The 12004-nt window shown below is 40.2% G+C and overlaps 1 protein-coding gene across 1 annotated transcript in view; it reads left to right on the top strand.

The window, feature by feature from the left end:
- Positions 1-5998: 5998 nt before the first annotated feature.
- The window catches only part of pou6f2 (POU class 6 homeobox 2), a 65582-nt gene continuing 59576 nt past the window's right edge, over positions 5999-12004 (top strand). The window contains exon 1 of the mRNA XM_008290799.1: positions 5999-6170. Within this exon, the coding sequence (XP_008289021.1) occupies positions 5999-6170 (172 nt within the window). The remainder of the gene's footprint in view (positions 6171-12004) is intronic.

Genomic DNA, 12004 nt, shown 5'->3' with positions numbered 1-12004 from the left:
GACATTCCTGGACACGGTGGCTAAATCAAGCCTTCAGATATTGGTCGACTCCTGTGGTCCTTCGTCACTCTGCTGACAGCTGCTTGCCAGAGTCCAGATGAATGCCAACGGTATGATTTGCCTCTTCTTTATTGAGATTGTCTCACACCCCCGTCTTGCCTCATCCATCCTCAGGAGAATCCTAATGCACTGATACCAAGGGGGAATAATTTTTTTTTTTCTTTACAATCTGCTTAGCAATGATTTATTGATTGCGGCTTCCACCCTCACAGAGAATTACCGATCCTTTTTGGGAAATCAGATTTTCACACCTTTCATGAGTGTGTATGTGGCGCAGGTCTCCAGAGACAGTGTGAAGGGAAACTGACTTTGAGGAGCAGCGGTGTGTGAATCTCTGCGGTGTCACTACTCTGCTGCCAATGGTATGTCCAATGGATGGCCCTGTGATTCTCTGCTCCTTTCCCCATCTCTCTCTATAGTGTTGCATTATTTATTAGTTGATAAATACAGTGTCCAATCTGGATTTCAATATGCTTTCATTCCCTTTCAAAGCATTAGAACGCATGGTTTGCCCACTCTCAATATCATAAGCATGCAGTAGCCCCACCAAGGTATGAGCATTTCTTAGACAAAAAAGGAAAATAATAAAAACAACCCTTGCCCTCATAGGAGGAGTCAGATTAGTGCACTGAAAGCTTTGATGCTCCAGAATGTCAGCTCGGTGGATCGATCTAGCAAAAAACACACACGCACACACCTGACCAATCAGAGGCGTCTGTCTGTTGTGGACCTGCTGGGCACCGTGGTTTACAAGCTTCAAAGAGCTCCTTTTAATACACTGCTTTGATAGCCCTCAGCCTTCACTGACCCACCAACCATCCACTGGGGAGCATTTTAGCTTTAGCGGAGTACAGAGGGATAACTGTTGATCATATTAACGAGCGTGGAATAAAAAAAAAAATATTAATCTCAAGTCTTGACTATATACACTCCTGGCTTACTATTGCAAAGGAATGCACACAAAACAAGTACGTTTGCTCTTGATTTTGCAGATTAAATTAAACAAACCTGCATTTTTCATGAGTAAATTGCAACAATTATTAACGACGCTAGTAGACGTTTGTTTGCATAAAGGTGCTCTGTTGAAATTGTCACTCAAATATACAAGGATTCATTTGCTACAAGATGTAGGGGGGACAGTTTGGTTAATAACCCTAAGGGGGAGACAAATCATCATCTACCAAACCACATTAGACAACTCAGGATGCTGCAAAGTAACACAACACATACATATAATATAATTAGTGCTTCAGAATTATTGTTTCTTGCCACTTTCTTATTGATGCATTAGTTCTGTAAACACAAAGTCAGGATGTAGTATTTAGCTCTCAGAAAAGAGTCAGATTTGTTTCATTTTTCTGTTATATTTTCAAAGCAACGTTGCACTTAAAAGACAAAAATGTAATAAGCTCAGCTGTGTTTAACATTAATGAAACTAATATTACCTTTTGCTGAACTCACTCCTAGAAAATGAACCAAAAAGTGACAGAGAAAGAAATACATTTTATTCGTATTACTGTAGCAATTAAGCTAATATCTAATGGCTGACATAAGATATTATTATTCATCATTATCTGTGTCCTTGCGTGCACAGGTCGTAACAGTTGCATTTCACCAGGAATAGCACCCTATTCGGTTCTAACTGAAAAACAAGTCGCCTAATGACAGTGTTTACCAGCTTTTAGTGACTAGGTCACTTAGACCTGTGATACCAGTTTAGAAAAAAATCCGTTATAGACTGATTTCTGACCAGAGTGCTTGGAATACATTTACAGCCCCAAAAAGTCACATAACCTGACAAAGCAAACGTATGATTTGACATGACATTAATGTTTAAGAACACAGAAAGCTTGAAAGAGAATTCTGTCTTTTGAGTAAATTATAAACCTCATTCTGTCGTAGGTTTTTCAGACTAGACTGTTCTGGTTCAGGGTCACTGGTGTACTCAGGCCTTATTCCAGCATGTGTGAGCCACAAAAAACACCCTGAATATGTCACCGGTACATTACAGAGATCCTAAAAAGCACACGCTGTGTCTTAATTCCAAACTTAATACTTATTCTGAGCTGGTTTTAAATATGCAGTCCGTTCTCTCTGGGGAGTGAGAAAATTACTTGCAAAAGTCTCTGCATACTAAAAAACACTTGAGTTCTGAGTGCGCTGTTGTTTTGACTGCTCACAAGGCAATGTAGAAAGAAAAACAGGTACTGGAGAATATTACACTGATGATGATATAGGTAGGAGACATTGGAAAACAAAAGCAGGTATTGATTGAATTTGTGATTTCAAAGTTAGATTTGTTTTTAAAAAAAAGAAGAAAAAAGAGTTTCACTTGTGAGATGTAAGGCTGTTAGTAACTGTCATTTTCATTATCAAATTATCTGCCAGTTATTCCGTCAATTAAACAATTAATTATTTTGTTCATTAAATGTAATAAAACCTGCATATTGTAATATCCCACAGCCCAATGTGACGTATTCAACTTGCTTGTTTTATGCACATATTAGTCTAACACCCAAACATATTCAACTTACTGCTATGTATGAGTAAGAAAAGTCATAGTAGTAATAGTAACTTATTTTAAAAGCTTTGAAAAAAAAGGTTTTTGCTGAACTAAAATAAACCACCAAAGTAGTTGCTGATTAATTTTATGATTCACTAACTGATTAATGATTGACTGTATCAGCTCTGCTTCATCTTTACCTTCTTCCATGTCCTTGCTGTTATCTTCAATATTTAACTACTACGTCTTTTTCTCCATTTAACTTCACTCGTTCTCTTAAATAATTCTTAAGCTTCATCAGTAAATGTATTGCATACTTTCTGGCTAATACAGAACAGTGCAAAACATGCATTTCGATTTGCTATCTGCTCACTTTGCATGCAGCTGGAATATAGATATATAACAGCAGTAAATACTGGTTTAAATATCCAAGCTCATTGTAAATAAGATCTACCAGTCAGTTATAATGAGTGTTGTTTTTTTTTTTTCTCCGTTCATCACCATGAAAAGCCTTGAGTGTTCAGTCACAGACTGAAACCGCTCACCTAGTGTCCGTCACACTGGGACAGCCCTGGTCAGACCACCAGCTCTTAGCATGGATATCTGATGACGCTCGGGACTCACTGCTAACCACTGATTCTCCGGCTATTGGGGGTATTTGGAGAGCGGGAGGCAGAGGTGGGTGGGTGGGTAAGGGGGGGCATCAAGTGCTTTTTCTTGTTTCAGCAACCTGTTCCCGATCCGTGGCCAGACTGAGTGAACAGAGAAGAAACGAGACAAACCTTCTCCCCCATGTCTGCTCCCGCCAGCCTCCTTCCACACACTTTCACAAGCTCACGTTATTTGCTTTAATCAGGGCGTCTGAGGGTTACTTTAAAAAATGAAGCTAATCCGTTACACATCCACTGCTTAGAACCAGTAATGTCATTTCTTATGGTAATTTCCTAAATATCCCCTTTTTATTATGTATTTTTACAATAAGATTAGAGTTATCCCATTATGTGTAATTACATTACTCCCTCGGCTTAAATTAATAAAAACATCCAATTTGGTGGCATGATTGCAAGAAAGGCGAAGCCGGCTGTTTGGAAGTAATTAACAGCAGCGTAAGATGGTGAGAGATGTGTTGCCCCCTTATCCTGGAGCCTCAGAGGCCAGGGGAAGATTAGAGCTCTGATCTCATTCCCAGCACTTGTTTGGAGTCTGTCAGGAAGAGAAATGCCAGCATTAGAGAGGTACCGCCACGCTCCTGATATGATGAAATAAGGAGAAAAGGGGAAAGGGAAAAAGATGGAGGGATGGACAGAAAGGACCCTGCCCTTCTCTAAAGTGTCAGTAGCTTGTTTATTCTATTTTTCATCGTTGCTGCTGGGGCAAAGATTCCCATTTTTCCTTTATTTTTTCCCCCCACCTCCCTAACAAAAACCAGTGCTCTCATTTTTTATAGGTCTTGCAAACTCTCATGCCCCAGTGAAAATTACATTGTGAAACGGTAGAAATTTCAGGGGCTGCCTATGCTCTCCGCTGTCCCTCTGAGCTTTCAAACAGTCAACAGACTGTGAAGAATAAATAATAAAAAACTATTGATTATTTTGATGACTGCAAGATTCAATTAGGTATTAATTTTGCCCTCCAGTGGACCTATCAAGCAACTCAAAGGAGAGGAGGTAGGAGGTGGGGGTGGACCCAAATGCATGCAGAGTGTGGCCAAGCTCAGACAGAGGGGAAAATGTGTTTACCTCGGCGGGCAGAGAGGTGCATTGATGCGCAGTGTCCCACATTTAAGTGCTCCACAAATGAAGCCCTGATGACTAGTGACATTGTTACCAGGGATATGAGTATTGACCAGTCGGCTCACGCTTTTTAACGACAGCTTAAACTACTCTATTGATTAACATTTTCATAGATTATCATGTGTCATATCAAAGTGGGCAGATTCCCGTGATGAGCACATTAAAAAGGCCCCTCTGGGTAGGAATTCATCGACCACTCTGATAGACATGGGGGCGGGAGGGCTGCTGATGATGATGGGTGCAGGGGCAAGATAAGACTCTTTTTTTTTTTTCTTTTTTCCTTTCTGTCCCTATACGAGCTGGTTACCTGTCCTTTGCTCAGACATATTTAGGTTGGACTCGATTCATAAATAAGAAAGAGGGCCGTGGTCCTGCTGATCTGTGCCTCAGAGCCTGAGGTGGGGTGAACACTGTCTGAGGAGCTTTCCAGTCAGAAGACACAAGGGGGAAGAGACAGAGGGAGTGAAAGCGGGAGGGAGAGAGTGTATGAACAAGAGAGGGAGAGAGAGAGAGAGAGAAAGAGGGAGGGAGGGAGGAGGTGACATCTCCAGGGCTTGTCTTAGGAAGCAACCTCAGGCTTGAACCTGTGGTGGCCATTCAGATACAGCAAGGTTTAGGAGGCTGCTTCTGGTTCAGAAAGCATGAACTAGCTGCTCCCCGCGCTGTGGTGGCATGTTGTAGCTGCTGTTTGACTGATTTCAACATTTGGACTTTCTGAAAAACACTTTTTTTTTTCTTTTTCTTTTTTTTTTTTTACTCTTTTTTGCTGGAGCTTGGTCTAGGTAAGAGAAGTTTTTCCAACACTTTCAACTTTTTCTTGAAAGAAAAGTTTTCTTATTTTTAAAGTTAAAAAAAAAAAAAAGAAGAATTGTTGTGCGCAAGTGTTGGGAAAAATTGTTCTGTTTTTTGCATCATGATGTTATAGTTTATTTCTCTGAATTTGCTCTATTCCGAGATAATAGTCTTAATCGTGTCATGTAGATGGTGACGAAAAAATGCAAATAATTGGGGGAAAATTTGGGAACGTCGGCGACTTCATCTCTTGTTTAAATCAGGCCTTAAGTTCACGTTGTCTCACGCTGCGCTGCAAGATGTCACCTTTGATCTCATTTTGTGTCCCCCGCTATGTGAAAATTGACATAATCAGTGGTGTGTATTTTTCCCCTCATATCTTTCTCTCAGATGTAGAATTAGATTTATTTCATTTATTTATCAGCGCACAGCCGATGGACCTCTTTGTAGACTGCTGTCAGCTTAGTGTTTGCTGAAGATGAGGCACATGTCAGGTAGTAATGAGCCCTTGGAGATGGATGTATCACCGTTTTAGGGCTGCAGGGTATAATGGTAAAGCCACGCGATCCGTAACAGTTCTTCACCAGGCAGCAGCCGGCAGTATCAGCGGGGTAGCACCAGCCTCAGATAAAAGAGAGAGCTGGAGAGGGAGGGAGCAGGAGAGAGAGGGAGAGTGATGAGTGAGCGATAGAAAGGAGAAGCTGGGTAGAGAGAGAGTGAGTAGAGACATAGAGAAGGAGCCGGTGAGGGTGAGACGCCGAAGCACATCTAACCAGGGGCATTTTCTCTTTTTTTTCTTCCTTCCTCCTCCCTGTTTCCCACCTGGGCTCCCAGCTCCCTCCAGGATCCGATGATTACAGGGCAGCTGAGCAAGCCGCTGCTCTCCCTGCGCAGCGACATGAGCGCGGCAGAACTCCGGGCGGACGACAAAGCGGCCACCCCAGACAGCGATCTGAACGACGAGCCCCTGCTCCTGCCCTCCGAGGCCACGGACAGAGAGGGCACTCCCAACAAGCTTTACGGTAAGTCCCGTCACACCTCACGTCTTGTGCCTTTTCCTTCACAAAGCTGCCGGCTGAGGTCTGGGTTAGGCAGCGGTGAGGTGCAAGCAGAGGGCTTCCAGTGCTGGGACAGGTGTCAGCGGTGTCAGGCAACAAACTAAGTGTAGACGCGAGCAAGTCAGTGTTTGGCACTTTGAGGATTAGATCTGTTAGGGGTAACATTTTCGTTTTAAAGTCTTCAGATTCATTTATACAGGAGACAGTCTGTGTCAGTTTAAAGTGTACGAACAGTCCTACAAGTAATGAAATGCAGTACATTTTTATTGCACAGTCAGTTCTAAATACGTCCTCATTTTTAAAATACTTTGACCACTTTGTTACTTGTGTGTGTTTTGGGGCATCAGCTTTGCAGACTCTCCTTTATATAAAATCTATTAAAAAGTTTAACTGACCTGTAAAAAAAATCTAATTTTACCTGTGAGGATATTTTCCTTAAACTCCATCGTAGCAGCCCTCGTAGTGTTTTGTAATATCATGCAGCTTTTCCGTAAATCAAATGGAGTACTGCTCTAATTGTAATTTAAATATAAATTAAATGTATTTCCCGTTATGCTATTAAATCATAAATTACTCATTAGTGGAATTAAAACTTAGATTTTGTACAAAATGTGTTCATCTTCAGCACTTCAGATATATTATTGTTTCTAGATTCTTGCTGAGGTTTATTTTTTTTATTTAGTTTTAGTTCTTTGAGTTGCAAATTATCTCTCAAATTAGACAATTTCTCTATCAGCATGCCCATTATTTTTGCAGTTATCTCATTAATGGAGTGTTGACACTATTTTGGTTGTGTCTAGATAAGTGTGTTTCTTTTATTATTAGCTGTTTCAGTCATGTGGACAAATTCAATCACTGGGGCTCGTTATGAATCAATAAGCATAATGACACAAATAATCATTTAGCAAATTTCCTAATTATAATTTGTAATGAAAAAGTGACTCAAGCTCTAAAGTTTTTTTTTTTTCTTCAGATGCTTTCATTATAGAGACAACAGAGTGAATATCTGTATTTACATCAAATTGCACTGTCCAATAACTGCGGATTTCACACATTTATTCTGTTACAGAGAGCTTGAAGAATTTAATTTGAATTTATATATTCAATTTTAGGGAAATTATGTGCTCTCATCCTTATTATTTGTCAAATTTACCCATCTCCATGTACCAAATTGTTTCTAAAAGTTTCCTTTTTATTTAATTTAAATAGTAGATTTTACATTCAAATTTTGTTAAGATCAATTTGAAGGATTTAAAAAGCTGATTTGCTTATCGTTTAACCTTTTTGTCTAGTTTTAATATTACTATTATATTATTCATTTTTTTGATGTGGATGCAAGATGACAAGTGACAAAATCCTTCTCTAATGGCTTTAGATGTTTGTTTTGAATATTTATTCAAACTTTGGTGCCTTCTCAGCTTGTGATGGTCTGTTTGTCTGTTTTTCCATTTCTGAAAGTTAAACTGTGTGTGTTTGTGTACGTGCTTGCCTGCTGGATGTGAGTTTGTGAGTAAGTGATTTTGGTATATAATTGTTTTTTGATGGTTATGAATTTATAATGCAGTACACAGTGCTTTTTTTTTTGGTTTGTTAGGATTTAATAAGAGTTGTTAATGGAATATGACTATGTGTGACTCTGTCTGACTGTGTGTGTGTGTGTGCTGCCTGAGAAGTGGCAGAAAGTATAGTAAAGTGACTATGGACGGAGCTTGCCAAACATTTGTGAACAAAATAAACTTAGAATTTGGAGGAGGGAGAGCCGAATATTACTCTCAAACCTAATCAGTGAGAGTTCAGCTGTCTTTTAAATCCTTATTTCAAGAATAACCTGAGGCTAGTCTTCTAAACAAGGACTGCGTACTGCAGGATTTGTCTCAAAAGTGTTGCAATTTGGTTTAATAAGCATCAAGTCTCTCCCTCTTTCTTCCTTTCTGATCAGTTTTTATTTGACTTCTCTCCTGCTTCTCACTTACTTCTTTTTGTTTCTCTTTTTCACTCATGCACGTACACTTTAAATGTCATTAATTGGATTTCTATTTATTTGTATTTGAAGCTATTAATTTTAGCATAACAAATGTGCTTCCAGTCATTTCTGGAGCCATGAGATTAAAAATTTTAGCGTCAATTTTCTGCTTGGCGTTTGCTGAGGGTCTGTCGTCATGTAGCACGGTGCTGGTCGGGGCCGCTCTTGTGTAACTTGTGAATTTGGGGGGATGGTTTCTCTCTGCCCGGTGGCAGAGCCCTGGGCTGCGCCAGCAGCAGGTTCGGCTGCCCACATGACCTGTCAGAGAATGGCGAGGAGACGTGGCACAGTCGTGTCTTCTGCAGGGGGAGATAGGGAGGAGACAAGGTGGGGGGGCTGAAGAAGAGAGACTCAGCATCTTTCTTTCTGTCTTTAAAAGCCTCCAAACTAAAAGGAAAGGTGTAGTGGTAGTGGCTGGACCCTCGAATTTTAGTACCTATAAGGAATTCGGACGGTTGTCTCCTTGTTGCACAGATTGTTTTGTTTGGTATTTTGTTGAAGTTTGAGCGAACATGTTGGGTATGTTTCTGTTTTAACTGCAGCTGATGGATTATATTATCTGCATGAGTTAAATGAAGCTTCTCCAAAACTAAGTGAGCGTAACACATGCAGCTATAAAAGTAAAAGCTAGACTGTTCATCTTCATTTCCTAAAAGACCAGTGATGCAGTTGGAGCTATTTTGGCCAAATTAATGAATAAATAATTTATGAAAACAGAAATTTTGGAGAAAACTTGTTATCTTTAGGATTGTTTCTTTTGTTGGATTTGTTATTGTTGTTAATTGAGTTGCATTTGCTGGGTTTTGTGTTTGCTGTGAACTCTCATGGCTGCAAAGAGATTGTATTAAGTTTGCAATTCACCATTCTATTATCAGCCTGAATGCCACTGATATGAGAGCAACCCTGAAACAAGCCTTTAAACTAGGCCTTACATTATTCAGTGGTTTTCTTTATGTGGTTCAGCACCGTGCAGAAGCCACAATATTTACATTCTTGCCCTTTTCTGGGTTTGTGGGGAAGAAGCAGGAGATGAAGGTGTACTTTGATTCCTCATATTCAGTAGAAAGAAAAATTAGCACTTTGTTCTGTTTTACGTCTCTTACTTTGAAACATCTTCCCGATAGAATGCTCCAGTTTTGTGACTGACAGACGCACACAAACCAACATGCTTATCACACGCATGAAAAAAAAAAAAAACCCAGCACACTCATAGTTTCAAGGAAATGCAAATCACATTGAGACCTAATTTACTCCACTTGAATTTGAGTATCATGTAGAGGGAAATTAAAATGCTCTTAAATGCTGTTAGAATAGCATTTATTACCTGCCTCCAAGTGCATCTTTTCATTCATGATTAAAGCAGTTTTGAGGGTAGTCTTGTGCTGAGGACAGCCAGCAACTGAAGCGTTAAAGACTCACAGAAAATACATAAAGTTGCGCAAGATCTCTTGTCAGTTGGAGAAAATGTGTCAGAAATGTGTATTTTCTGGGAATTTATATCCACACGAACATTTTAGACTCATGATCACGAACACTTTGAGTCGTTTTTGCTGTCACATTTCTGAACGTCGACATCGCTGCGTGACTACATTGAGCTGTAATTTCGTGTGCCATATATTTGTTTTTATATTTCGAGAGCCTTCCGCAACTTTTCGTCCGCATGGAGCTAATGCATGACTTTAGCGTGAGTGCCTTAATACTGTTTATGAGAGTTTGTGCCAGCATGAGAAGAAGAAGTCAGTGGGAGACAATGACAGTAGCGGTCATGTTTGTCTACAGTAAATTGTCCACCTTCTACACCCACCACATGCTTACTGCAGTGGTGAAAGGGTCGTTCTCCTCCTAAAAGCTTGCCTGTGCAAATAGTCTTCCACTTCAGGTAACAGGGGCTACGAGGCACCACAAACATCCTGCTGCCTTGTATTTATTCCAAGTAGAAGTGGACATTAGGTGGGAAAGCTGTGGTTAGTAGGGCAAGCAATTTTTTTTTCAAAGGACGAGATGGTGTTGGATGCGTACAGTTTCTGTCTTCTCTTCTCAAGCAAATCTCCCCCTTTCAGACATCAACAGACAAGATAATAAGACACTCAGAGCACAATTCCGTATTATATTCAGCAACCAAAGGCTCATCTCTTGTCAGTTTGCATTTACTCTCCCAAGGATGTGACGCTTCTATCATCATGCTGTCAAAGAGAGCCAGGCTGGAACGACAGGAGCACTCATTTCATACACTTACTGTCTACATGAAATGGTCTGCACTTATACGGATTCTGCCAAAATGGTGGAACATTTTCACAAAGGTCACCTCGAGACCCCCCTCCCCAAAAAAGAGCAAAATGAATCTTCATTGATTCCTGGTATTGGAGGTCATTCAGAACAAAAAGTCCACTCCGGATGGCGCATCTGCTGTAATGCTGCATGTTGCTTTTATGTTTTTTTTCTGCCTCATTAGGTTTCGTTTACAATCCGATTGCACACTGGATTCGTGAAATTAATTTCATCTGGACTATTTAACACGTATATTGTGTGGAAAAGTTGCACTACGTTTACTTGAATGTAGCTTTAAACAAATTCGTAAAACTTTCTCAACCATTTCAGGTTTAGTGGTGTCAGCGGTTGAAAGATGCTGTGTCGAAATTTCTAATTCCACCTTTGCTTTTATCTGGTGCTTAGCTTGTAATTGGGCACATTAGGTATTCTGAAACTCAAATGTTAGATATTTGAGTGCTGTGTTGATGGAGAAATGCCAAGAAAGCATAATTATTAAATCTGTATTTGTATCATTTCCACTTCCTGAAAAATCGTAAACGACGCTAATTTATTTGATGTGGGCGTACTTGGTGTTAGTCATATATTGTAGGCAGGAGACAAAACTACTGTCTCTCATGCAAAATTCTCTTTCATACACACATCTAATCACACAAAGAGACGCGCACAAACACACACTGCTTGAGGCTCGAGTTCTTATTATTTTTGTGTAATCAGCTTAGTGAGCAGGATGCATGGTGGGATAGGCTGCTTGCTGATGCAAAGAGCCTCGTAATGTTGTGTGGTGAGGTTAAGTAATAAAGTGGCGCAAACCCAGTGCTGAATGGGCCACGCTGAGTAAATAAGAGTGGATAAAGGAGACCGAGGGGGAACAAGTCTCTCCCCAGGAGGTGGATCTCATTATGGGGATTTCAGCTGTCTGCGCAAACTTGAAAACAAGCTTAATGCATGCCTATAAAGCAGGTGTAATACATTTGCTAATGTGCCCGCAGCGCCCATGGCTACAGCAACACAATCACTGCGTGGCAAGGAGGACAAGGAGGGGAGGATGAGCACGAGGCAGACTTCTTGTTTTCCTCACAAACAGCAGCAAAGGTCATCAGGTTTCACGGATGCTTGTTTATGCAGAAATGACTTTGAGCAACACATAGAACTTCAAAAATAACCGACAATATAATTCCCCCCATTGTCTGCATGTATAAAATTAAGAAGATTATTTTTGCCTTGACTAGAAAGAATTCCAAAGAAAAGCGCATTGCAAGTTCTATAGGTGGGCATCTGTGGAGAAAATAAATTGAATTTCAGTACGCATCTGTTTTAGTTATACACTTTCTTTAAGTTGGGGAATAATTTTCAAAAAAAAATGTGCATGTCTAGTACGCGCTCCATAACCAATATCAATAAGCCTTTCATGTAGAGCTAACAAAGAGGCATCACATCTCCTGGCACGGACACGGTTGGTGTTGTTGAGATGTAATTGAAGCTGCAAGGGTCACATTTTCGGAAT

The sequence above is a fragment of the Stegastes partitus genome, unplaced genomic scaffold, assembly GCF_000690725.1.
Source record: "Stegastes partitus isolate 25-593 unplaced genomic scaffold, Stegastes_partitus-1.0.2 Scaffold696, whole genome shotgun sequence".
In the NCBI taxonomy this organism is placed as follows: Eukaryota; Metazoa; Chordata; class Actinopteri; family Pomacentridae; genus Stegastes; species Stegastes partitus.
Note: the sequence above shows the minus strand (reverse complement) of the source record. Positions and strands in the feature narration are given on the sequence as shown.